The sequence below is a fragment of the Ahaetulla prasina genome, chromosome 6, assembly GCF_028640845.1.
Source record: "Ahaetulla prasina isolate Xishuangbanna chromosome 6, ASM2864084v1, whole genome shotgun sequence".
NCBI classification, from domain to species: Eukaryota; Metazoa; Chordata; class Lepidosauria; order Squamata; family Colubridae; genus Ahaetulla; species Ahaetulla prasina.
The window spans coordinates 2,935,159-2,962,686 of NC_080544.1; the positions used below are offsets into that span (position 1 = coordinate 2,935,159).

Genomic DNA, 27,528 nt, shown 5'->3' on the forward strand with positions numbered 1-27,528 from the left:
AACCCTTTCTCTCCCCCATGCAAACAGTACAGTAATCTTGCTTTCGAAAAGCAAGATCAGCCAGCCTATTAAGTTTTCAACTCAGCAAATCCGAGAAGCAAGCTAGGCCAATAAAGAGAAGTTCCAAATTCTATAGAAGTTACCGTATTGTAAATAATCCCCATGAAACTGTCAGAGTCAAAATAGATAAAGGAAATGTCATTGCTGCAAGGAGCAATGGAGAAAAGCATTTCTCTCCGGCAGTAGCAGAAGTCTACATTTTAGATCACATAAAAGTGGACCTCATATTTCTCCTTTTTCCCCCCTATTCTGGGTGAAGGAGACCTTGTTTCAAAATACCCTTCACTGAATTTTTATGTGTTTTTTTAATAGAGTCACCTCAATCTTCTTAAACTGAAAAAAAACCCCACTAAAATAGTTGTATCTGATCTTCATTTGAACTGCTCTAGCTCTGCATTTAAGTCAGTTCTGGCCAGAACTTTTCTATTTACCAGAGAATTATGCTCAGGAATTTACTTTAAGAGGAAATAAAACAGCATCCCATCACTTGGAAGTTGTTTTTCTTTGAGACACCAGAGATGGACAACTTCAGACTTGAGGAGGCCAAAGAATCTTCTGAGCCAACCTGTCCAAATCCTTGACTTGGTCTCAGGCCAGGCTGCTTCCTGCTGTCAGTGTGCCTCCACACAGTTTTGGATTTGGTTGTGTTCTCTGCTGAGATGAGGACATTCTGAACCGTGGAATGCAGACTTGGACCAAAAATGAATCTTCATTCTTATCAGGGGTCGGCTGCTGGGGGTTCGCAGGGGTTCAGGAGAACCTCTAGCTAAGATTCTGTACAGTTCAGAGAACCCCCCCAAATCCCACTCCTGGCTGGCCCTGCCCACCCCACCCCTCCCAGGAGTCCCCACGTGGCCTGTTTTGGATGCAGGTAAGTGCAGGGTACGTGTGGAGGCTTGGGGAGGGCGAAAAACGGGCCTACCAGAAGTTCAGGAAGGCTGGAAATGGGCCTGTTTCCAACCTCCAGAGAGCTCCGAAGCCTGAGGAGGCTGTTTTCACCCTCCTGGAGGCTCAAAAAAAGCCTCCAGAGCCTGGGGAGGGCAAAAACTCCCCCTCTGCCGTACTGCAGGAAGCCGACTAGGCCACACCCACCATGGCCACGTCAGTTGAACAACTGGAGAACTGGAGAAAAATTTTGAAGCCCACCACCCCTGATTCTTATTGTTAAGGCTATACAAACCTGGACAGCCACTCAATCAGTGTTTCCCATCCTTAGCCATTTTAAAAAGTGTGGACTACAACTGTCAGAATACCCCACGAAGTCCATACCCCTTTAAAATGGCTAAAGTAGCACAGCACTGCACTAGACAGTGGCAAAGTAAAAACTTGGCTGTAATCTTCCGGCCATTTGGCTTTTTACAACCGAGATCTGTTGAACCTTTGACCCCATTTCCCCCAAGGACCAACCTCATTCTCCTATGCCAAAATTACGGTGCAATCCTTTACTAATAGACCAGTTCATCTCAGGGAAGTGAAGATGGAAAGGTGGCCTTTAGATATCATAAAACAGGTATATCTCTGAGATGGTTGGTCAGCTTGCTTCTACACTGTATAGTAAAGGTAAAGGTTCCCCTCGCACATGCGTGCTAATCATTCCCGACTCTAGGGGCCGGTGGTCATCTCTGTTTCAAAGCTGAAGAGCCAGCGCTGTCCAAAGACGTCTCCATGGTCATGTGGCCGGCACGACTGAATGCCAAAGGTGCATGGAATGATATTACCTTCCCACCAAAGGTGGTCCCTATTTTTCTACTTGCATTTACCTGCTTTCGAACTGCTAGGTTGGCAGAAGCTGGGACAAGTAATGGAAGCTCACCCTCTTACGTGGCACTAGGGATTCAAAGCGCTGAATTGCCGACCTTTCGATCAGCAAGCTCAGCGTCTTAGCCACTGAGCCATCACATCCCTTTTTCTACACTGTGTAATGGGGCCCAAAATATCACAGGTGGAACCTTTAGGCTATCTTGAAGTAGGAAGGCAAACAAGCATTGAATTCTTTTTATGGATAGCAACTTATCTCTGCATACTTTTGAAGAGTAAGATTCAGGTTGTAGTTTGCTGATTTGATCAGATTCTGGGCCTCTAGGTGGGTCATGCCATCTGTGTTGACGCCGTCAATGGCTACCACCATATCTCCCTGGCTCATCTGAGACTGGGCTGCCTTGCTGCCAGGGGTGATCTGTAAAAGAAAGAAGAAGAGGGGAAGGTTAAGGATATATACCACCCATCTCTGGATTCAGGTCATCTAGATCAGGGGTCTCCAACCTTGGCAATTTTAAGCCTAGAGGACTTCAACTCCCAGAATTTCCCAGCCAGCAAAGCTCTAGAGAGCCTGTTCTAGAGATTCACCTTATTATATATAATTGACAAGGTCAGGTTTAAACCACACTTGATACCCTGAGAATGAGGTTCTCTTCTATTTTTTGCAAACTGGAAGGCACAAAATCAAAAGAAGACAAAAGAGGAGTCAAAATAAAACAAGCATCAACCAGGGGCTGAAAGACATAATGATGGCCATCACTAATCTCCCTTCTGTCACGGTTCCAGAAAAACCTCTTCTGCATAAAAAAAACTCAGAAGCCATTGTCTTTCAGAGTTCTTTACTAGCATGAGGAAACTGGCACACGATGAGTGAAATTCCAAAACTGAAACTTCCGGATTCTTTTCCCAGTTATACAAACCCCAAGAGTCCCACCCCCCTGACCCCTTTGCTGGTCACATGGTCCCACGTTCTCCCAGTTCATTCAAATATCTTCTTGCCACTCTCCTTGCAGATGTGAACACCATCCGACCTTGACCGCTTGAAGAATGTTACCATACCCCTCAACCCCACTTCTTCCCCTCAGGGGAAAAATGTGGCAGTGTCTGGAACCCTAAAGTCTAGTATGGTTTCCAGGCCTGACATCTTCACAAAGTCAAGGTAGGACTTTATTTCCATGGGGAAAGGAATCAGTGGACATTTTGAAATAAGCCAGACTCAAAAATGCAAGAGAATTCACTCTGACCAAGTGGCCATCAGTCAACACATAAACTTATTTATGGATCTATCAAAAGATGTAACCAAAGATGTCATTCACATAGAGATCTCTAACTCCACAGAGTCCCTCACTGAGCATAACTAATTTAATACAAAGATCTATCTTGTCATTTGCCAACCAATGAACCTTACTTCTCCACATCTCCGGAATGCATGACATTACCTACTGTGATAATAAAAATATCAGAAACCTCAAAACAGCACCGCATACCAACCTGAGCTACACTTTTCTACTGTCACAATATATTTCAGAGTGATAGATGAATTCAAGAAATCAATGCCTGTTACAGTGAAAATCCATGTCATGATCCTACTTTTCTCAGTTCCTGCTAGTAATTATGCTTTTTGTAACTCTTAAACTGATGGTTATGCAGAAAAGAATGGAATAGCCACAATTTGTCTATTCCAAAAGTTTTTCACATTCATCGCTCTTCAGGTTTTTTGAAATAGGTGCGCAGTTCAGAGTCAAAGGATGTGTTTATGCTAGTGCATATGTTACAGTGTGCATAACTAAGAGCTACTGAAAACAAACATAATCTGAGTTATCAAGTGCAGATTGCATAGACAAAATCTATTTTGATGTCAGAGAACCACGTCTCATGAGAGGGACTTTAGTCCACCCTGATCAGTATGTTTAGAGTAGCTTATACCAGATAGACTACCATGTAAACTGAATTCAATAAATGTCCATGCATCCACTGATAATTGCAGAGGAGAATTTCTGGGTGGATTGTGCTTTGAAGAAAACTCATATTTCTATCAACGAGGGTTCCCTGAGAACATGATCCTGAAGCCTTACCTAAGTAGCCAACCTCAGCCTCATTTAGTGACTCTGCCTGGAGAAACCCAGAAGAGAGATGTACATAATTGAAGACATGGAGGCTACACCTCATTCTCAGTGTTTCTTCGCATGTCACCAGTATCACCCTTGAATTCGATGACAGACCATGTTACCTTGTGTTGTGGCCTGCCAGCAGCCAGCAGAGCTGGCAGCAGATTCGGACAGTGAGGAAGTTGGGGAAGAACATGGGCCAGTCCTGGAGTCTGGGGAAGGCTCTGATGAGTGCTCTGCATTGGAGGCAGAGAGGGGGCCAGGGCCATCTGACATTTATCAGCTGCCTTCTGAGGCAGAGATAAGTGAGGCAGAGGAACAGCTGGATGTGCGCATTTGCAGAACTGTCAGGAGACAGGAACAATTAAGGAACAGAGATCAACTCAGGAGAAAAGGCACAAGAGGATGCTAAATGGCCCCTCCCATAGGAAATAAAAAGGAGAAAAAGGGGAATGGTGTTTGCAGGAGACAATTAGTTTGTTTATTAGTGTGAAGATTTGCTTATCTGAGTTGGTCCCTCACAGAGACTCCTTGCCAAGTATTTCATTGTACAGCATTGCTCCTGGAAGCTCTCGGCCTGGCAACTATCCAAGCACTGATAAGGTCTGTTGTTGCAATTCACCCTTGAAAGACTGTTTGCTGGGACTTTGCTGGATGTGAACGCTAGCCAAATAAAAAAGGGTTTTTTTTTCAGGCCAAAGAGTCTATTTCATGATTTGGTGAAGCCTAAGTCAGAACACTTTGTATCTATTATACCTTATGCATTTTAACCTTCAGTGTCAAAGCCTTGCTCTCCCTTGCTTATGCTTGCACATATTTCTGTACACACAGAGACACTTGTGATGAATGGCAGGGTCTCTGCACCCAAAAGATTTTCCAATGGGGGAGGGACGACGACAAGGATGGTGACTGTGATCAAAGACCCTTCTCCTTTTTATGCGTGCCTCATATGTGATTCATGTAAAAAGAGGCAGGACTTCACAATCACGCGAGCTGGTAAATAAAACCCTACCCCTTTGACATGCCTCTTGACAACTGTAAAAAAGGAGGTGGGGTTTGGATCACCTGGTTACGGCTTCCAATTTAACATTTTTGGTTGCCTTCCATGGCAATCCCTGAATCTGCTTTAGTTGTGTTGAATGAGCCAACAGAGGAAACCAATTTGTCTAACAGTGCAGATCGGTTCCTGGTGAAATATGTTCCTCTGTTTAAACAATCAAACATGCCATGCATAATGCAGTTGGATCTTGATACTTAATGAAAAGCTACGCAAATACATCATCCAGGTCACCCAACTTTGAGATGGGGATGAAAAGAAAAACAAGACAGGATTAAATGGAGACAAATGGCAACTTCAGAATATTGCTGGAAGGATCAATCTAATTAGGCTTCAGCTGTCTCCAGTTGGCTTCTGGCAGAGACAAACCCACACGCTCTTCACAGCAATGGTGCAAGAGTGGTTTTCCATTACCTTCCGTTTCATTTTGTGTCTTAACTTCTCCATCTAACCTACAGCCCTAGTAAGGTCTGCAAAACGTTCATAACCAGAAATGGTATTCAGGAACCATATTTTCTGTGGTTAAAATTTGGCTCATCTAACATAACTCCTCAGACATAAAAGGTTCTCCTGGCTTCATAGCTGTGATTACTTATCAAGCAGAAGCAGTGATGCATGAACACAACTCACACAGACCCTTTGAAAAAAGGAGAGAGTTTCTCTCCCGCTAAGGATATATATTGTGCCCATCTTGGGAACATTCATTGCTGTCTATCTTGTCAGAATAATGTTAACTATTCCAGCTTGCTGATGTATTCAAATTCAGGAAAGCCAATGCAGCTCATTCACACCTGCTTGTACTTATCAAGGATGAAGATTCATTGCTGAACCTTTTGAGGGGAGGAGGAGGAGGAGGAGGAATAATTAATTACATTGACTTCAATATAGGTAATTGACTAATCAAAGTAATGATAGACCCCCTGAAAGCTACTTACAACCTGGTTCCAAAGTGCCAACAACTCCCTCCCTCATTCCTACCACCACATACATGTAGAACTTACAGTCAAAGTGAAAAATTGTGCCTTTTCATTCACCAAATTTTTGTGATGATTCCTCCTACGAAACTGGAAGAAGGCAAAGTCAAAATGAGAAGGTGCACCCTCCTTGACCATACCCGTGAATCAAACACAAAGGATGCAAAATATGACTATTTTTCAGGCATATCTGCAGAACAGGTATTGTGTTGTAGTTGTGGTGAGTTAAAGGTAAAGGTTCCCCTCGTACATATGTGCTAGTCATTCCTGACTCTAGGGAGTGGTGATCACCAGGGGAGCCTTTCATCAGGTTCGCCTGATACGCCAGTTACGCCCCTTTCTGGATCGGGCTTCCTTATGCACGGTCGCTCATGCCCTTGTTACATCCCGCCTGGACTACTGTAATGCTCTCTACATGGGGCTCCCCTTGGAGTGTGCCGGAGACTCCAACTGGTCCAGAATGCGGCTGCGGGTGATAGAGGAGCACCTTTGGCTCCCATGTAACACCCCTCCTGCGTAGCCTGCACTGGCCCCCAGTGGTCTCCCGGGTTCACTTTAAGGTACTTGTCATCACCTTTAAAACGCTCCATGGCCTAGGGCCGGGATATTTACGGGACCGCCTACTGCCACCATTAGCCTCTCACCGACCAGTGCGCTCTCACAGAGAGGGACTCCTCCGGATACCGTCAGCTAAACAATGTCGGCTGGCGACCTCTAGGGGGAGGGCCTTCTCTGTGGGGGCCCCTACCTCTGGAACGAGCTCCTCTGGGGCTTCGTCAACTCCCGATCTCAAGTCCTTCCGCGAGCTGAAGGCGTTGCTGTTTGAAGAGCAGGACTAGCCTGAATGTAGTTTTTAAATTGGGATTTTTAAAAAAGGGGTTTAAATGAGGTTTTAAATTTGTATTCAAAAGTCAGAGCATCAATTGAATTCAACTATCTATTCTTTAGCTGTTTTTAATCTATTATATGTTTTCTGTTGTTGTTGTTTTTTGTCTGTGAACCGCCCTGAGTCCTTCGGGAGAAGGGCGGTATACAAATATAATAAATAATAATAATAATAATAATAATAATAATAATCTCTGTTTCAAAGCCAAAGAGCCAGCACTATCCGAAGACGTCTCTGTGGTCATGCGGCCAGCATGACTAAATGCCAAAGGCACATGGAAATGGTGAATTAACAATCTCTTTTCAGAGGAATCTCTGCAAATCTCTATTTTATAATCACAATCCCCCCCCACTTTCTTCTGTAGGGAGATCTAGGTTCCCTATATGTACATTCTAAATACAGATTTCCAAATTCTTAAAGAAAAAAAAACATCTTGTAGTACAGCAATTTTCAAGTCTTTATCTCTTCTTGGGCTTCTGTAGACTATTAAACTATGTAAACTATTAGTGTAAGAAGTGTCTGACACATATCACACTCAGCAACTCCTGAATGGAATTATTCATCATAATTCCTGCTTGTGTAGGAGGTTCCATTAAGAGTGTAACAGATTAACAGAGTTGGAGGGAACTTTGTAGGTCATCTAGTCCAGAGATCTCCAACCTTGGCAACTTTAAGACTTGTGGACTTCAACTCCCTTCAATTCTGGGAGTTGAAATTCACAGGTCTTAAAGTTGCCAAGGTAGGAGACCCTTGATCTAGTCCAATTCAGATGGTGCTAGATGGGTTATTCTTCAATCTAGATGGCAAAACTCCTGATGGTTACTACATGGCACAAAAGCATTAGAGGGTCTTAAGGCCCAAATGTGATAGCCATGACGGCAAGTGACGTTTCTTTTACAAGTCACAGTCAATCATCTATGATGATGCATAGTTTGGGGCAATGAGGATGGTGGCCAAAATGACAATGGGTGGGCATTGTGCTATCCAGTGCAGCATTATTGTGCAGAGTGCAACATCGACAAATACAATGACAGAAAAGAAGCTAGGTCTTGATCTTAGCTTGACCCTAGAACAGGGGTCTCCAACCTTGGTCCCTTTAAGACTTGTGGACTTCAACTCCCAGAGTCCCTCAGCCAGCTGAGGGACTCTGGGAGTTGAAGTCCACAAGTCTTAAAGGGACCAAGGTTGGAGACCCCTGCCCTAGAACTTATCTTTATTGTTGGCTTAAATTGCATCTAAGAACGAATTTGTGAACCTAAAAAAATTTGGCTTGGTTCGAAGATGAAAACATCACCTCTTCTATCCCAAGCTTCATGCCAGGAGAACAGCTGGTTAGAAATAAACCCTATTAAAGGTAGATGAATTTCAACTGGTTGATAAGTGAGAGTTCTAGGCAATTTTTTTTTTTTGAGATTCAACAAGACAATCTCCAAGTAAATAATAGTCTTCCCCCTCTCTCCTCCCTTAAATTGTTTCAGGGTCCTTGGGACATTGTGATGACTTCTCAGTATTTTGACAAAATCCACAAGAGCTGAAACATCCAGAAAAGAGATTAACGCTGGACAGAAAAGCAAACTGAAAGGTGGCTGAAAGCAAAGGCTATGCTTCCAGAACAGAGCTGCCTCTTAAACACTGAAGAATAACTTACTAAAATTAGATGCTAATTGATTTCCACTATCTGTTTCCAAGGAAGCCCAAAGCACATGATTGGGACCAGCACAAAGAATACTTGGATAATCAGTAAGCAACCTTCCAAAGCACTGTGATAGATAAGGCAGTGCCAGTTCAGTTGTATTATGGAGGATCGTGGAGGATGGGACAACAACAACTTGTTCCAATCTAGAAGCAAGACTTTCTAGAAGTAAGCTAATCTGCCATCTACCACCTTAGAGTGAAGGTGGACCCTGATGGTTCCTAAAATGAATTACTTTCCTTGCATCTTGCTGCTATCAGATGACATGTGTACAGGTAAGCTGAACCGAGTCCTAGTGGACAACCATTTTAAATATGAGCCAGCTGTGTGCAGCAGCTGCCAAAAAAGCCAACACAGTTCTAGGCTGCATAAACAGAGGGATAGAATCAAGATCACGTGAAGTGTTAATACTACTTTATAATGCCTTGGTAAGGCCACATTTGGAATATCTTGCATCCAGTTTTGGTCAACATGAATGTAAACAAGATGCTGAGACTTTAGCAAAAGAGTACAGAGAACAGCAACAAAGATGATTAGGGGACTGGAAGCTAAAACATATGAATAATAATAATAATAATAATAATAATAATAATAATAATAATAATAATAATAATAATAATGTTTTAATTTGTATACCGCCGAAGAACGGAAGAGTGGTTGCTGGAATTGGGTATGTCTAGTTTAATGAAAAGAAGGACTAGGGGCAGTGGTGGGATTCAGCCAGTTTGCACCACTTCGGTAGAACTGGTTGTTAACTTTCTGAGCAGTTTGGTGAACTGGTTGCTGGAAGAAATCATTAGGGCAGAGAACCGGTTGTTAAATTATTTTAATCCCACCACTGACTAGGGGTGACATGATAGCAGTGTTCCAATATCTCAGGGACTGCCACAAAGAAGAGGGAGTCAAGCTATTCTCCAAAACACCTGATGCAATGGGTGGAAACTAATCAAGGAAAGAAGCAACTTAGAACCAAGGAGAAATTTCCTGACAGAATAATTAATCAGTGGAACAACTTGCCTCCAGAAGTTGTGTATGTTCCAATACTGGAAGTTTTTAAGAAGAGATTGGATAACCATTTGTCTGAACTCTGAAGTGGTGAAGGTTTTCCTTCCTAAGCAGGGGGCTAGACTAGAAGACCTCCAAGGTCCCTTCCAGCTTCTATTCTATTCTATTCTATTCTATTCTATTCTATTCTATTCTATTCTATTCTATTCTATTCTATTCTATTCGAACCATTTCAGACTGCAGATGTGAGTTTGTGGAGTTGGATGCTCTCCTATTCTGGAAAACAGTTGGAGTATTTGCAAAATGGTACTCGTAAAATGGAAATTGCTGGCTGGTTACTACATATTGTGATATTGTATTCCTCTGGCAACTTAGTAAAAAATCAAAACTGGTTGCAACTTCATTAGCAAATATGGGGTATCTCTCCTCAGATACCTTGAACCACATAGCAAAGAGATCTGTAGCTGGAGAAGGAACTGTTCCTGGTTTTCCTTTTATATCATGTATGTGAAAGTGTAAGACTTTCAACATCTCATTTTGTCCTTTATGAAATGTTCCAAAATGTCATCATTTATCATGACAGTCAACTGTCTGTTGACAGCTGGAAAACAGTTCAACCAAATTCCACGAGAGAACAGTTGCCAGTATATTTATTGAATATGCATTGAGACTTTTTGCAGTGATTACATCCAGCATTTATCTTAGTTCACTGAAGAAAGCAATTATGGTTCGGAAGAGTTAGTGTTAAAAGGAAACCAGGCCACCAAAGAACATGATGGCTGGGCACCATCAAAGCTGATATCGGCCAAAGCAAAGAACTCAACTCAAAGAAGCTGTGCAAGATTGGAAGATATGCAGAGGCCTGGGCCATAGAATCACTTGATTAGTTGGATACGACAGACTGGATAAGCTCATCATCATCATTAGGCTTAGCAGAAGTCCAGTGACCATTTTCATGTCAGTACTTATCAGTCAATTACTCAGCTTAATAGGTTAAACTCTACCATGCTTTGCTTAAACTTGGCTTAGTATGTTGTGTGAAGCTAAGCCATTGCTGCAGGCTATGGCTTATGGCTCAGTTTAGACAAACCTTTGTGACTTCTTAGGCAAATAATGGCTTAAAGCCACGTTGCATCTGGCTAATGGCCACAAATAACAGTTTACCAAAGTATTCCAGACAGAGCTGAGTTTCTATACTTTCTAGCCAAATGAGAAGAATTTAACCACATTCTTGGTGCAAGCTTGTGGCCAGCAGGAATGATCAAGGCTTCAAGTATTTTATCTTTCCCTGTTATTTTTAATTTTGGAGAATATTAAAAAAAAGTTGTGAAGGAGACAACAAGGTACTCAGCCTTCACAAATATCACAGCGAAGCGAGTTTTTGCATATTTTTAAAAATTTGACCGGGAACCAGAAACTATGAAATGCATGATAAAAAAGTTCACTTGCAGCCGACGAAATCTGAACATTTACTAAACTTCTTTTGTCTTCCATTTTCTGCCAGCTTCATTAGAATTATTTTTTAAAAAATCTCTTCTTCTTTTCAAAACCACATTTCAAAGAGACATGTAAATCAGGATTGTAGGAGCTACCCAAGATAAACACTGCACAAAACTCAAATCTTTGGCAAAACTATTGTGTTTCCGATTGCTCTAGCCTAACTGGTTAAGCTAAAGTTTTCATTGTTCTAACTTCTTCCCTTTGAGGATTGTGCTGGATAGAATTAAATGGATTCCCTTCCCCTAGCTTATTTGGTATAAAACAGATTATGGAAAAGAACTTTGGGTCTCCATATATTCATGCAGCTGTCAAATTTTGGCATTTTTTACTCATTCAGCACATTGAAGCTTGAAAAAATCACATCTAGGCAGACATTCAAGATAATAGGAAAGGTCTTAATGTGATCCTTATTGACCTGAGATCACTTTTTGTCCTCTGCAACTTAAAAAAAGGATTGATTCTGAAGATGACCTGACTAAGTTGATTGCTGAAATAATAAACAATTAGGAGGTTTACTTCTCATTATACACTTCTACATGCTGTGTGAGGATATTGCATGCTGTTCCACACATCCATTTAGAATATTTAATCCCTGCAGCGCACGTGGATGCCACGCAGAAATAAGCATGTCCCCCAATGTTGTGGTTGATCATCCTCTTTATCCTATCATCTGTTGGCCCTTTGACTAAAACACCGATTGTTGTTTTTCTAAGCAATAATATGCTGGCTGGCTGCTTCGGGAGAATAGATCTTTCCTTCCTGCTAAGCAGCATCTCTTAAATTTTATAATGCAATTTTGAAAATGGTCAGAAAGGAGTCTGCATTTACCTGGACCTTCTCTGCTTGCATTCCTAGGTGTTCTTGTTCCACCCAGGGGTGGGACTGAAAAATTTTAGCAACTGGTTCTCTACCTGGTTGCTGGGTGGGCGTGGCCATGGGGGCATGGCCTACTCAGCCTCCTGAGTAGGGGTGGGGCGTTTTCACCCTACCCAGGCTCCGGAGGCTTTCCTCGAGCCTCTGGGATGGCTCTGGAAGCCCTCTAGAGGCTGGAAACGGGCCCATTTCTGGACTTCTGGTACTTCTGGTAGGCCCATTTTTCGCACTCCCAGAGCCCCTGCACGGGCCCTGCACTTACCTCACATGCAAAATGGGCCACATGAAGAGTCCTGCCGCCAACATCTGTGGTGGGAACAGAGCGCTAGACACATGCACACAGAAAATATAGTCCTCGAGTTATGATCACAATGGATTTTTGTTGCTAAGCGAGACATTTGTTAAGTGACTTTTGCAACCTTTCTTGCCACAGTTGTTAAGTGAATCACCACTGCAGGGAGACGGAACCAATGCGTTGGTTCCGTCCCAGGCGCCTGATGGACCCTGAGAGGTTCCAGACGGAGCTTGGGCCGTTCCCTGAGGATCTTACCCACGGCACGACCGAAGAACTAGTGGCGGCCTGGGAACAGGCCACGGCTGGGGCTTTGGACCGTGTCGTACCTTTGCGGCCTCTGACCCGGCGCAGATCTCAATTAGCTCCTTGGTTCTCTGAGGAGCTGAGAGAGATGAAACGCCGGAGAAGACGCCTAGAGAGTGCCTGGAGGTCCAGCCGCTCCGAAGCTGATCGGACACTAATTAGGTCTTTTTCAAAGACCTACCTAGTGGCACTGAGGGTGGCGAGGTGTTCTTACGCCTCCTCCCTCATTGCGTCGGCAGATAACCGCCCGGCCGCCCTGTTTCGGGTGACCCGTTCCCTCCTTCACCAGGGGGGACGGGATGACCCCTTGCAGGGACGTGCCGAGGAGTTTAGCGGTTATCTATACGATAAAATCGCTCAGCTTCGGGATAGCTTGGACCAAGATTGCGATGATCCGGATGAGATGACTGAGGCTCGTCTTGTTGATGTTGTTTGGGATGAGTTTGATTCTGTGGCTCCCGAGGACGTGGACAGGTTGCTGGGGAGGCTGCATGCCACTACATGTTTACTGGACCCGTGCCCCTCCTGGCTGGTGCTGGCCACTCAGGATGTGACACGAGGCTGGCTCCGGGGTATTATAAATGCTTCTTTGATGGAGGGGGTCTTTCCCGCCGCCTTGAAAGAGGCGGTGGTGAGACCCCTCCTCAAGAAGCCTTCCCTGGACCCAGCTATTTTGGGTAATTATCGTCCAGTCTCCAACCTTCGCTTTGTGGCGAAGGTTGTAGAGAGTGTGGTGGCATGGCAGTTCCCTCAGTACCTGGAGGAAGCTGTCTATCTAGACCCGTTCCAGTCCAGCTTCTGGCCCGGGTATAGCACGGAGACAGCTTTGGTCACGTTGGTGGATGACCTCTGGAGGGCCAGGGATAGGGGTTGCTCCTCTGCCCTGGTCCTGTTGGATCTCTCATCGGCTTTTGATACCATCGACCATGGTATCCTGCTGCGCCGGTTGGAGGGGTTGGGAGTGGGAGGCACCGTTTATCGGTGGTTCTCCTCCTACCTCTCCGACCGGTCGCAGACGGTGTTGACAGGGGGGCAGAGCCTCACTTGTGGGGTGCCTCAGGGGTTGATTCTCTCGCCTCTCCTGTTCAACATCTACATGAAGCCGTTGGGCGAGGTCATCAGTGGCTTTGGGGTGAGTTATCATCTGTACGCTGATGATACTCAGCTGTACTTTTCCACCCCAGCGAAGCTGTCGAAGTGCTGTCCCGTTGTTTGGAGGCCGTACGGGTCTGGATGGGGAGAAACAGACTCAGACTAAATCCATCCAAGACGGAGTGGCTGTGGATGCCGGCATCCCGGTACAGTCAGCTGCAACCGCGGCTGACTGTTGGGGGCAAGTCACTGGCCCCAACGGAAAGGGTGCGCAACTTGGGCGTTCTCCTGGATGGACGGCTGTCGTTTGAAGATCACTTGACGGCCGTCTCCAGGAGAGCTTTTTACCAGGTCCGCCTGGTCCGCCAGTTGCGCCCCTTTCTTGACCGGGATGCCTTATGCACGGTCACTCATGCTCTCGTCACTTCTCGACTGGATTATTGCAATGCTCTCTACATGGGGCTACCCCTGAAGTGTACCCGGAGACTTCAGTTAGTCCAGAATGCAGCTGCGCGGGTGATTGAGGGAGCACCACGCTGCTCCCGGGTAACACCACTCCTGCGCAGTCTGCACTGGCTACCTGTAGTCTTCCGGGTGCGCTTCAAGGTTTTGGTAACCACCTTCAAAGCGCTCCATGGCTTAGGGCCCGGGTACTTACGGGACCGCCTGCTGTTTCCACATGCCTCCCACCAACCCGTACGCTCTCACAGAGAGGGTCTTCTCAGGGTGCCGTCCGCCAAGCAGTGTCGGCTGGCGGCCCCCAGGGAAAGGTCCTTCTCTGTGGGAGCACCTACCCTCTGGAACGAACTTCCCCCTCGTTTACGCCAATTGCCTGACCTTCGGACCTTTCGCCGGGAACTGAAAACTTATTTATTTATACAAGCGGGACTGGCCTGATTTTTAAATTCTAAATTTTAAATTTTATATTTTTAATGGTAATTTTACTGGGTATTTTATATGGTCAATTGGACGGTTTTAATTTCGGCCTTTTATTGAATAAGCTTTTTAATTTGTTATTTTAATATGTATATTAACTGTTTTAAATGAAGGCTGTACACTGCCCTGAGTCCTTCGGGAGAAGGGCAGTATAAAAGTTTAATTAATTAATAAATAAATAAATAAAATCGCTGCAGGTATTAGTAACATGGTTGTTAAGTGAATCTGGCTTTCCCCATTGACTTTGCTCGTCAGAAGGTTGCAAAAGGGGATCTCGTGATTCCAAGACATTGCAATTGTCATAACTATGAATTAGTTGCCAAGCACCTGAATTTTGATCATATGACCATGGGGAAGCTGCAATAGTGAAAAATGGTCATTATAAGTCACTTTTTTCAGGACCGTTGTAATTTTGAATGGTCACTAAATGAACTGTCGAGGACTACCTGTACTGTACCTGTATCTGCACTGGTTGAAAAGTGTAGCTAGGAATAGCTATCTCTCTATCTGCTGGCTTGGCCATAGACCTTTCCTAATGTGGAGAGAGCTGGCTAACAACTCAGACTAGGAACAAGTCAGTCTTGTCCTGACTTGGGCCAGCTCAGAAAAATGAAGGAAACCATATATGGTCCTAGGAACAGGCATGAAGTATAATGGCTCCTGTACCCCTCTTCCTCTTCCTTCCAAGGAATCCATCCAGGGGTGGGATTCAGCTGGTTCGGACTGGTTTAGGCAAACCAGATGCTAATTTTACATCTGGTTTGCCGAACTAGTAGTTGCAAGGACTTGCTGGCCTTGCCCACCTTGCCCTGTCCCTCCCACGAGTCTCCACGCGGCCTGTTTTGGATGCGAGGTAGGTGCAGGGCCCATGAGGAGCCTGGGGAGGGTGAAAAACTGGCCTTCTAGAAGGTCTGGAAGTCCAGAAACGGGTTTCCGGCCTCCGGAGGGCCTCCAGAGCCTGGAGGGCATTTTTGCCCTCCCAAAGGCTCAAAGAAAGCCTCTGGAGCTTGGGGAGATGAAAATGCCTCCCACCCCCCACAGTGGTGCAGGAAGCCAAGTAGACTACGCCCACCAGGCAGAGAACCGGTTGTTAAAATTTTTAAATCCCACCCCTGAATCTACCTCACTCCATTCATCTTCAGCCTGAAAGAAATTTTCTGCAAAGCTTCTGCTCGGCTCATCCAGTCGAAGTGTGGGATTCAGTCAAGAAAGGAAAGCAACATTCTTGGAAGAGGACAAAGCTGCTGGTCTCTTGACTGGAGACTTTTTAGTGCCAATAGATGAGAATATTTGTAGCTCAGGACTGAAATGAGAGGTCCTTGGTAGTTGATTGTTTTCTTCCAGACGTTTCATGACCCAAACTAGATGATGTCACCTAGTTTGGATAATGAAACGCCTGCAAGAACACAACCAAGCTCAGAAACCACCAAGCACCCTTCACTTCTTAGTGCACCCTTCAACACTGCCTTCTCATCATCCTGGAACAACCAGCAAAGAGATGGGTGAGGTCTACAAATAGCAACTGTCCTCCAGAAAATGTCTCCAAGTGTCTTGAAGCTCAGCTTAAGGCATGCCCTGATGCTATACCGTTTCCTATCCAGAGTAGAAAATCCAGAAGGTGCAATCAAGGCAGCATAAATTAAAGGTTTGGGTTGGGTTTTGTAGTGCCCAGCTACAGGATAGCAAACCCCGTGCCAACTTTGAAATGGATGTTCCCCCAAACACATCTTGGAGGCTGTTAGCAAAGATAGTCTTAAAGTCTCTTGATTGCTAACGGCAATTCTGGACATTCATATTAGAGACATTGCTGCAGCCCAGCACAATTCTGGGCTGATCCTGGTAACTGTCAAGAATTGTCTTTTTTCCTTTATCAGCCCAGTGAAGAAGCTAAGGAGAAAGCTGCATCTGGAGAGGGTGAAATGCAACAATTGAGGAGTACATTGTTATTCAAAGTGTAATTCAAGAGATAGACTGGCTACTCTCCAGTATTAATCATGTCAGAGATTCCCCCTCTTTAATATAAAAGCTTTTAAATTTTCAACTGCCTTTTAAAAATCTGGCTGCACTCCTATATTTAAAGAAGCCTGAATTTTTGGAGACAAAGCCTGACTAACCAGTCTTTATAATGCAAGAGAAAGAGACATGCATTAGAATCCACTTAAGAGCAGAGGAAAAGGTAGAAATGGATAGCCCTAATTCTTTTAAATTAGACTAATGGAGGGTGTTTTTGTTTTTGTTTTTACAAATTATATTGCAGATTTCATTCTTTGCAATAAAACTCACAAAAGGAGAAAAGGAATGGAAGTGACTGCAATTGAAATTGTGATGTAAAATGAAGGAAAATGTACAATAAAAATATTTTTAAAAAAGAGAGAGAAAAGGAATGGAAGTTAAACTGGAAAAATAATCATTATCTTTCAGTAAGGTGATTCAAAAAGATGGCTAACTTCTGGCAGTCACGAGGACTGTGGAAGGGGTTAAAAAATTATGATTGGGGATTTCTAGCCCCAAATCTAGCTTGTGGACTTCAACTCCCACACTTCCCCAACCAGCCATGCTGGTTGGAGAATTCTGGGAGTTGAAGTTGCCAAGGTTGGAGAGCCCGGTTTAGAGATTGTCCCAGATGTCAACTGAACAAACCATGTGATTTTGTCTACCATAAGATATTGTCTTTCTAAATATTTAATTTACGTAATGTACCACAAATATTTGCAATTCTTTAGTTTTTGAATGCAAACAAGTAGGAGCAAAAAATTAAAGGAAAAAAGAACAGGCTTCAGTAACAGATAAACTCTTCAGAAGTAGCTTTTGACGCTCTTAAAATAGAAGGATCTTTCTAGGGACTTGGAGAATTATGGGAAACAAACTTGCTCAAACAAATAAAATATTTTCACTTGCCAAACCACTGCATGCCAGATCATGTGTTGCAGTGAAAGTGGGTGCATTCTCTCATCTCTCTTCAGAGATCTTTAGTCTGATTTGTTGAGTGTCATAAGAGAAAACTTTGTGTTCAGATATGTGTGACAATAAATATCCGCAATCAGCTTGGGACGGCACTCTTATCTGTGTCCTCTTTTTTCACCGTCAGTGACTCTGGAAGAATGTGTAACGTGATCGCTTGTGAAGTGGGAGAGAGAAGGTGCAAAAGGCTATCACGCTTTGTTGGGCTGTTCTTCAAATAAGATAGGCAGCCCTGCCTCATGTAAGGGCTGGTATTAAGCACGGTGCTGTTTGGACTATGGCTGGAGGCAACTCATGCCTACAGGAAGCAGATAGAAAGATGATCAGCTCTCCTCTGGCAAAATTCATCTTTGAAGATCAGTGAGGATGTGATTGCTTCTCTCTGCCACTGAGATGGATGGATGGACATAGGGAGGTATAGATAGATTGATGATAGATAGATAGATAGATAGATAGATAGATAGATAGATAGATAGATAGATACCATGTTTCCTGAAAATAAGACCCAACCAGAAAATAAGTCCTACCTTGATTTTTCAGGATGCTCGTAATATAATCATATTATTATATAAGCCCTACCCCCAAAATAAGCCCCAGTTAAGATTGTCAGCCAGATGGACACAATTTCTACCATATTTCCCCTAAAATAAGACCTAACCAGAAAATAAGCCCTAATGTGTCTTTTGGAGCAAAAATTAATATAAGACCCAGTCTTATTTTCAGGGAAATATGGGTAGATAGGGATGGATAGATAGATAGATAGATAGATAGATAGATAGATAGATAGATAGATAGATAGACAGACAGACAGACAGACAGACAGACAGACAGACAGATAGGGATGGATGGATGGAGAGAGAGAGAGAGAGAGAGATGGAAAGATGGGTTGATGGGTGGATGTAGTATGGTTAGGTGTCGTGATTAAAGTAGCAAGCTGGAAACTTATTAATTCTAAATTCTATCTTAGGAGTGAAAACAGTGATAGAGATAGAGTGGATAAGGTACCAGGATTAAGACTAGGAGACCATATGTTCTACTCCTGTCTTAACCCTGAACCTAGTTGAGTGACCTTGGGCCAATCAATCTCTCTGAGATCTAGGAAGAACAAAATGGCAAACTATTTTTGAAAATCTTACTAAGAAAACTGCAGCGAACTAGTCCAGGCCATCACCAGCAGTCAAAGGCACAATGCACCTACACACACAATCATCTTTCACCAGTCTCCTTGTCATGCCAGTCAAGATATTTCAGGATGGATAATTGGCTGAAATGCCAATAATGTTCTTTACAGAGATTGATAGACCCTGCCGTTACCAGCAGTACTATTCCCCATCACTGCTTGTTTTCCAAATTCATTAGATTTGCTGAAAAGGAAAATAGTTCATTGCACCTATAAGGAAAATGATTCTAAGTGGCAGGGCCTCATGCAGGAACTATACCTATAAAATATACGTTAGGTCTCACATGAAAAAGTCTGCCGATACATAGCCACCTTTCAAACAAGGATTGGCCAGTTTAAACCAGACCCAGTGTGGCAAACTGGTCCAACTACACCGTAAGCCTTCTGACCACCCCAGAAATATTTTGAAATGGAAAGATCTTTCAGTGCAAAATTTTCCAACAAGTTGGGCAGGAAGAACAAATATTTCAAACCAACAGTGTTCAGAATTTGACAAGGAAAACTTTTGAGCACCACGTTTTCAAATGGAGAGTTCTCAGTTCGAAAAGCTTTTGCACATTATTCCTGCCTGATCTACTTTATTTACTATAATTCTGTTGCCCCACAGATTTAACAAAGTCTAAGGATAACATTGTGCAGAGGCATCATGTATTTAAAAGGTATTGAAGTAGGCATTAGGCGAATATCTAACTGCAAACACACACACAGAAGTATAAGTATGGATTATAAATTTAAATAAAAGAGGGGAAAATCATGATTTAAAAGAAGCACCTGAATCCAGTTAAATCCAGTTAAAATCGGAACATTTTTGTACGCCAAAATATTTTACCCCTTCTGATAAAGTTGCTGCAACAGTGAGATAAGGGGCATATAACTTTAATAAATAAAATAATGCGACCTCATTCAACACCTGCCTCAAATTTTCCAGACAATATATCAGTTTTCCAAATAATCAGCTCATGAGCTGACAATCTCTCATGAAGTCCCTTTCAAGTCACTCAATTCATCTAAAGTAGGAAGGAATGAAGAAGACACATTTTATAAATGGAATCCAGGGATGATTCATGCCATTTTGCTTATCCATGGTTTAATTTTCAATGCAGCTGGATTTTGTTAAGAATATATATAATAGAAACATCTCTTTTTTATTTATAGTGGCGAAAACTTTATTCCAGAAGTTCCCAGCATCTTTGACTGGCTACCACCAATAGGAGATGACTTCAAACAATATTTGGGGCTAGAAGTGCTCCAAGTTGCTTCACAAACAGAGGAAATTCATGTCTTTAATTCAGTGGATCAGGCTTCATGAATGAATTATGACATCAGTTTCTTTGGAACAGAGTCTTATTCTATCACACTTTGCTCATCGCTTTTATCTCTCGGTGACATCTACCCACAGGGGGGACCCTTTTCAAACTGCGCTTCCAAAGTTGCGGGTGTCCACAAAAAACTTGAGCAACATCAGGTACACACCTCTGTGCAAGACACACCAATCATGTAAGGAAAATCTTTGTTTCCTTATAAATGGACTTCTCAGCTTGATAGAGCATTCACCAAGACAATGAGATCATAGTTAAGGAAAATCAGTCTTTGTGAAACATTTAGCATTGTGGTGCTTTGTTAGTTGACCGGACATATGATTTGATGCATACTGTCAGCCGAGAATATTTTTTTTAAAAAAAAAATAGAAATGCTTTTGTTTATTTGATGTTGTGGGCATCTAAGAAGCAGGGGAAATTTGTAAGGACAAGGGATATTGCCAGGGGTGGACTCCTCGGGGTTCGGCAGGGTTTGGGCAATCCTCTACCCAAGGATCACTGGGGGTTCAGCGAACCCCCAAATGCCACCCATGGCTGGCCATGCCCACCCCGCTTCTATCCTCCCAGGAGTCTCCATGCGGCCCGTTCATCATTCCAGGTAAGTGCAGGGGCCACGTGGAGGGTCTGGGAGGGTAAAAAACAGGCCTACCGGAGGTTCCGGAAGTCCGGAAATGGGCCTGTTTCCAGCCTCAGGAGGGCCTCCAGACCCCGGGGGAAGCAGCAGGAAAGCCTCCGGAGCCTGGGGAGGGCGAAAAATGCCCCTCCCCACCATGGTACAGGCAGCCAACTAGGCCTACCATGGCCACTCCCACCCAGCAACGGGGCAGCAAATTTGTTGCTAAAGGATCTGAAGCCCACCCCTGGATATTACCTCTTCACTCATGGATGGCAACTTTCAGATGAGATTATGCTCATGAGAGGACTGAAAAACAGAAACTGACCAGCCCAGCGGTGAGGAAGCCATAGTGATATTTGATTATAGAAATATATAAAAGATTAGTTTTTGTTTTTTTTAATTTACATTTATATCCCGCCCTTCTCCGAAGACTCAGGGCGGCTTACAGTGTATAAGGCAATAGTCTCATTCTATTTGTATATTTACAAAGTCAACTTATTGCCCCCCCAACAATCTGGGTCCTCATTTTACCTACCTTATAAAGGATGGAAGGCTGAGTCAACCTTGGGCCGGGCTTGAACCTGCAGTAATTGCAGGCTGCTGTGTTCTATAACAGGCTTCTTACCAGCCTGAGCTACCACGGCCCAGTTTGAATGGACTGGAGGGATGGGCTGTCTGCAAGTGAACTACAATCCTAGCATGTTAACAAATATCACTTTTGGGAATTGACCTTCTCTGTCCTACCTTTAGGCAGAGAGAGACACACTTACTGTATATCTACATAGTGGTGAAGGTAAAGGTTCCCCTCACACATATGTGCTAGTCATTCCTGACTCTAGGAGGTGGTGCTCATCTCTGTTTCAAAGCCAAAGAGCCAGTCCGAAAACATTTCTGTGGTCATGTGGCTGGCATGACTAAACACCAAAGGCACATGGAGGGCTTTTACCTTCCCACCAAAGGTGGTCCCTATTTTTCTATTTGCATTTTTTACCTGCTTTTGAACTGCTAGGTTGGCAGAAGCTGGGACAAATAATGGGAGCTCACCCCATTACGTGGCACTAGGGATTCGAACCGCCAACCTTTCAATCAACAAGCTCAGCGTCTTATCCACTGAGCCATCTACTTACACGATTATTTTTTCCTGCTCTTTCACTGTCCCCTTCATATAAATTAAAGTCAAACGTTACTTCTGGTCACATGTAATTTGATTGGCAGTAGTATGGAAATGGTTTGCAATTGCTTTATTCTGGCCTGTAGTTTAAACCGGGGGTCTCCAACCTTGATAAATTTAAGACTTGTGGACTTCAATTCCCAGAATTCTGGGAGTCGAAGTCCACAAGTCTTAAACTTGCCAAAGTTGGAGCCCCCCAGTTTAAACAATTCGGTCTACACGCCGGGGGTTTCATGACTGCCTTCTCTCTTAATTAGGTAGCCACCAGTTCAGCTCATCTTTGATAAATTCCCCAAATCATCCAGCTATGTCTAGAAGGCAGAGTGGCGGAGCTAGAATGAAGCTACTTCAACAGGCCCAGTTCTAGGTACCTATATCTAGATCCAGCCCATGGCATTTTAGAGTTGGAAGATGCCTCCAATGTAGGGTGATTCTTTTAAGTCCTGCAAGATCAGAAGATGTGGGAAGACCTACCCCTTTGAATTACCATGAGTCAAACATAACTGAATAGATAATAACAATTCTTTCTTTCTTTCTTTCTTTCTTTCTTTCTTTCTTTCTTTCTTTCTTTCTTTCTCTCTCTCTCTCTCTCTCTCTCTCTCTCTCTCTCTCTCCCTCCCTCCCTCCCGCTCCTGCTCCTTTTATTCCAGTGGAGAACCTGACATCTCTTCCTCATCAATCCATACCTTTTAAGACCATTTCTCAATATTTATGCAAAAGCTACTTCTCAGAGTAAACAGATCCTGATCTTTCTAACAAGAAGAACAAACAGGAACCGAGGCCATTTCCCTAACCTGCAAATAGTGAGAGCAGTCACATTCGCACAAGGTTGCAATCCTGTCCTCATTTATTTGGAAGCAAAGTCCATTCAGCACAGAATAAAGGTTCTGACTGGCTTTGCATAAGACCAGAATATCAACTGACAGTGTTGCATATCCAGAGCAGCTGAGGCAATAATCACAGGGGGGGTGGGGGGATGAACTGGAGAGAAGACGTGAGATCCTAAATTCCCAGCATGACCAGCAAGAGTGCTCCTGCCTCAAAATAAAACTGTCTTTCATCCCTAATTTTTTTTTAAGGGACCAAATTTGGAGGAAAGCAAAGTTTTACATTTAGGCAGGGGGGAAAAAAAATCAAAGGTATAAGTATAGATTAGGCGAGACCTGTGAGAGGGACCTTGGAGTCCTAGTGGATGATTATTTGAATACGAGCCAGCAGGGTGCAGCCGCCGCCCAAAAAAGCTAATAGGATCCTAGATTGTATAGACAGAGGCATAGGGAGCCTTGGGAGATAGGGCGGTATATAAATATGATTAATAAATAAATAAATAAATAAATCATATGAAGTATTAGTACCGCTTTATAATGCCCTAGTAAGACCACACCAGGAATACTGTAACCAACTTTTTTTTAACAGTAACAGAGTTGTAAGGGACCTTGGAGGTCATCTAATCCAATCCCTGCTCATCCAGGAGACCTATACTAGGGTTTCAAACCGCCAAACCGCTGACCTTTCTGATTGACAAGCTCAGTGTCTTAGCCACTGAACCACCCAGTCATCATACTACAAAAAAGGTGTTGAGACTTTGAAAAAAAGTTCAGAGAAGAGCAACTAAGATGATCAAGACTAAAACATATGAAGGGCTGCAGGTTTTGGGTCTGGCTAGTCTAAAGAAAAGAAGAATTGGGGTGACATGATAGCAGTATTCCAGTCCTTGAGTGGCTGCCACAAAGAAGGGGAAGTAAAATTATTCTCCAAAGCACCTGAGGGCAGGACAAGAAACAATGGATGGAAACTAATCAAGGAGTAGAAGAAACATCGAATTAAGGAGAAACTTCCTAACAGCGAGGACAACAGCGAGGATAGCCATTTGTCTGAAATGGTGTAGGGTTTCCTGCCTGGGCAGGGGGTTGGACTAGAAGACCTCCAAGGTCCCTTCCAACTCTGATATTATTATTATTATTATTACAATTAACAGCTCGCCTTCAGAAATTACAGGCTCGCCATCGCGGGAGGTTTTTAAGAAGAAACTGGACAGTCACTTGTCTGAAATGGTATACGGTAGGTTCTCCTGCTTGAGGAGGGGGCTGGACTAGAAGACCTCCAAGGTTCCTTCCAGCTCTGCTCTGCTCTGCTTTGCTCTATTCCATTCCATTCCATTCCATTCCATTCCATTCCATTCCATTCCATTCCATTCTATTCCACACCACACCACTCCACTCCACTCCATTTTCTATTCTATTCTATTCTATTCTATTCTATTCTATTCTATTCTATTCTATTCTATTCATTTTTGCTCTGCTTCACTTCCCCAGAGGCAAGAAATATCCTACAGTTTTGGTCTCCCTGCTGTTTTTGGAAAATAGTTATCTGACCTTTCCAGGCTTGCTATAAACAGATCAGGCCTGTCAGCACCCGCCAGTGAGATATCCCAAAAAGCAGAAATGGATGGTCCTGCAAAGAAATTCCAGGAGAATCTGTCTGAGTGTTGCCAACAATAGCAGCATCTTCTAACTCTGAGGAGGAGGCGGAGGAGTTTTCTGTTTTTTGATAAGGGGTGTGTGTGTATGTCAGATACTGTAGGTTGGAAAGAAAATTCTGATTTGCTAGGTCAAGAAGATTCGGACAAGGGCACTGAAATAGTTCTTGTAAATATACATACACATATTATATAAAATAGACATATTGTTTATTTTTTTTATTATATTATTATTAATAATTATATATTATTTATATTATATAAAATATACATACCGTGTTTCCCCGAAAATGGGACATGTCCCAAAAATAAGTCCCCCCTCTCTCACACAGGCACCCACGCACAGGCCCTCACTTACCCAACCCTCCCAAGGCAGCCACATCCCTCCGAACTCCTGCGCCCCCTGCCCCTTTCACTACCCGCGGCACCGACCCTAGACCTCAAGCGCCTGCTCCTGTACCATGGCCCACCCGCTCTCGCCCCCACGCCCAGGCGCCGTGTCTGCATAGCGCACATCGCAGCAGCCCCAGCCCAAGCATCATCGCCCCGGGGCTTCCTTGGCAGGGCAGCCATCAGTGGCAGAGAGACCTCCATATGCTGCAAGCAGTCACAGAAGACTATAACGGCAGGCCTGGCGTGTCCTGCAGCTGGGCATGGGTCTTGGCAGGGATGGCTGATGCGCTGCAGGTGTTGCTGCTTTTGGCTGCCTGCAAGGAAAGCAGCAGAAGTCTTTCTTTCTCTCCCCCAAACTCTGCCTCTTAGGCTTCCAAACCCCAGCCAGGGCAGTGGCCGCTTTGGGAGTGTGCTTCCCACTCTGGTGACGGCTGGAGCTGGACCTTGAAGCTAGAGCTTCAGCTGGAGCTGGCTTAGGCTGTGGCTTCCATGTGGGTACATCCTAGGACCCACACTCTTTCTAATTTACATAAATGACCTTTACGATCATATTATAAGCAACTGCGTCCACTGCGCTGATGACGTAAAACTATTTAACACCACTGACATGCTGTTGCCCTACAAAGGAACCTTGACTATGTGTCAGAATGGTTGAACAAAACTTTAACCTTAAACTGTCTACTGTGGACCTCACCCCATTCCTGTCTGTAAGGGGCGTGCATAAGCGCACCAGCATGCCTACCGTCCCTGTCCTACTGTCCCCATTTAATGCTGGGTTTGTTCCTTGGCTAATCTGGAAAAGACATCCCATTCCCTGAGCCTGCCACCTTTTCTCTCCGATGGACACCACTGTCTTTCTCTCTTTGCTTTGCCAGCAGATTGCTCATGTCAGCTGTCTGAATTCATCACCTGGAGAGCTTCTTCTGGGATGAGACTGTGGGCCACATGAATTTAGATCAAGAAGGCAGGATGGTAGCTCCATGCATCGGTGTGTTGAGGAATCAAACCCACCCAGCAGCACCCTTCAGGACCTCACACATATTTGAAAGATAAATCAGGAAAGGCAATCTGTTAAAAAGTGAGAAGCTGGCCTTTAGTGTCAACTGGATTGGCAAGAAATCCTCTCTGTTGGCTGCGTAAGCATTCATACGCACTTTTTTTTTAATTTTGAAAAGGTGGATTTGTGGTGGCAGCTCAAAAAGCAAGGGGGACAAGCATCATGGTTCGGGGAGCTCTTTCTCTAGATTTCCTTTTTGGCAAATGGGGATTAATCTTCTGCCCCATGGCAGCTATGTTGAAAAGAAGATGTCAGCCACATCTTTTTCTTTGGATCTTCAGGGCTGCCACACTTAGTGCAGTGGGAAACTGTGAAGGGGAATTGTATGGAGCATGGTTGATATATAGTCATAATAACATTCCTTTCTCAATCTTGCCCTGCAACTGGAGGGGTGTGACTGGGAGGCATTTTCAGTTGGGATGGTGTTTTATTGGACCATGTGATGAACATGCGGGTGCTGGGCAGGGACTTGGACTTTCCTTTGAGTGGGGAAAACCTGGAAGCTTTCAGATTCGGGTTTTCCCAGATATGCCAATATGACATCTCTAAATAAAATGGAACTTTGAGGAATTTCTAGCCGCATAGTCTTCTTTCATTGGGGGTGTTGCTTGGAACCCTGATGGAAGGATTTTACCAAGGTTGACATTTAGGGTGAGAAAGATATCTGTTGCAAAGGGAGAACTATGAGTTATGTTGACTTAGCCACAAAACAGCTTCGGTAAGTACTTTGGTTGCAAAGGTCAAAATTAGATCCCAAAATATGATTTTAGAGGAGAGCAGCAGGGATCTCATAGGTAGCAAGCTTGTTAATATAAGCAGTATGAACAACTTAAGGGAAATTCTAATCAAACTCCTTCCCCCCAATGTTTTCAATTGTTTCAGAAATGGAAATGGAATGGAACTGGAAATAGAACTTATCCATATTAAGTGCTTTTATCCAAATGGAACACATATATCAAGAGGAGAAGGAGGAAGGTGTGAGGAGGAGGAGAGGAAGAAGAGGAGGAGGAAGAAGAATGACATGGACTTCAATATAGATAACTGACTAATCAATTAGTCTTAGAAAGAATCATCATCATCACATGGACTTCAATATAGATAATTGACTAATCAATTAGTTTTAGGAAGAAGAAGAAGAAGAAGAAGAAGAAGAAGAAGAAGAAGAAGAAGAAGAAGAAGAAGAAGAAGAAGAAGAAGAAGAAGAAGAAGAAGAAGAAGAATCTCATGGACTTCCATATAGATAATTGACTAATCAATTAGTCTTAGAAAGAAGAAGAGAAAGAGGGGGCAGGAATAGGAGGAAGAAGAAAAAAGAAGGTGACAAGGAGGATGGGAGGAGTGGGGGGGAGGAAGATGGGGAGAAGAAGGAAGAGGAAGAAGAGGTGAAGGAGGAGGGAAAAGAGGAAGAGCAGGGGGAGGAGGGATAAGATAGGTAGTTATTAGCTTGCAACTAAACCCTAATTTACTGGACATTTCTGTGCTCAGAAAGAGCCAGCAATGATTTCTTGAACATAATGATGTCTTGCTCTAGTACCATCAGACCTTCTGAAAAGAACTGAATGGCCAAAATAATCAAGAAAACTATCAGAAAGGTTTGAAAATAGAAAGACAGACCATTTGCAAGTCATCTCACTGGAACCTGAGAAGCAGAATGTCATGTTTCCTTTCTTGGGATATATTGAGCAAATTATTTTCTGAGCCACATCAAATCATGCCAATTGGAGCTCAGCTCTGAAAGAATCACATTCTTTCACAATTTTTTAAAAATCTCACCTAGCTTTGCGTGAGAAGATGGACACTGAGATTCTCAGC

At 43.7% G+C, this 27,528-nt stretch overlaps 1 protein-coding gene across 12 annotated transcripts in view; it reads right to left on the bottom strand.

Annotated features, from left to right (window-relative positions):
• The window catches only part of LDB3 (LIM domain binding 3), a 161,488-nt gene that overhangs the window by 96,781 nt on the left and 37,179 nt on the right, over positions 1-27,528 (bottom strand). For all 12 annotated transcript variants that reach the window (XM_058187031.1, XM_058187030.1, XM_058187032.1 and 9 more), the window contains one exon: positions 2,085-2,236. In XM_058187031.1, the coding sequence (XP_058043014.1) occupies positions 2,085-2,236 (152 nt within the window). The remainder of the gene's footprint in view (positions 1-2,084; positions 2,237-27,528) is intronic.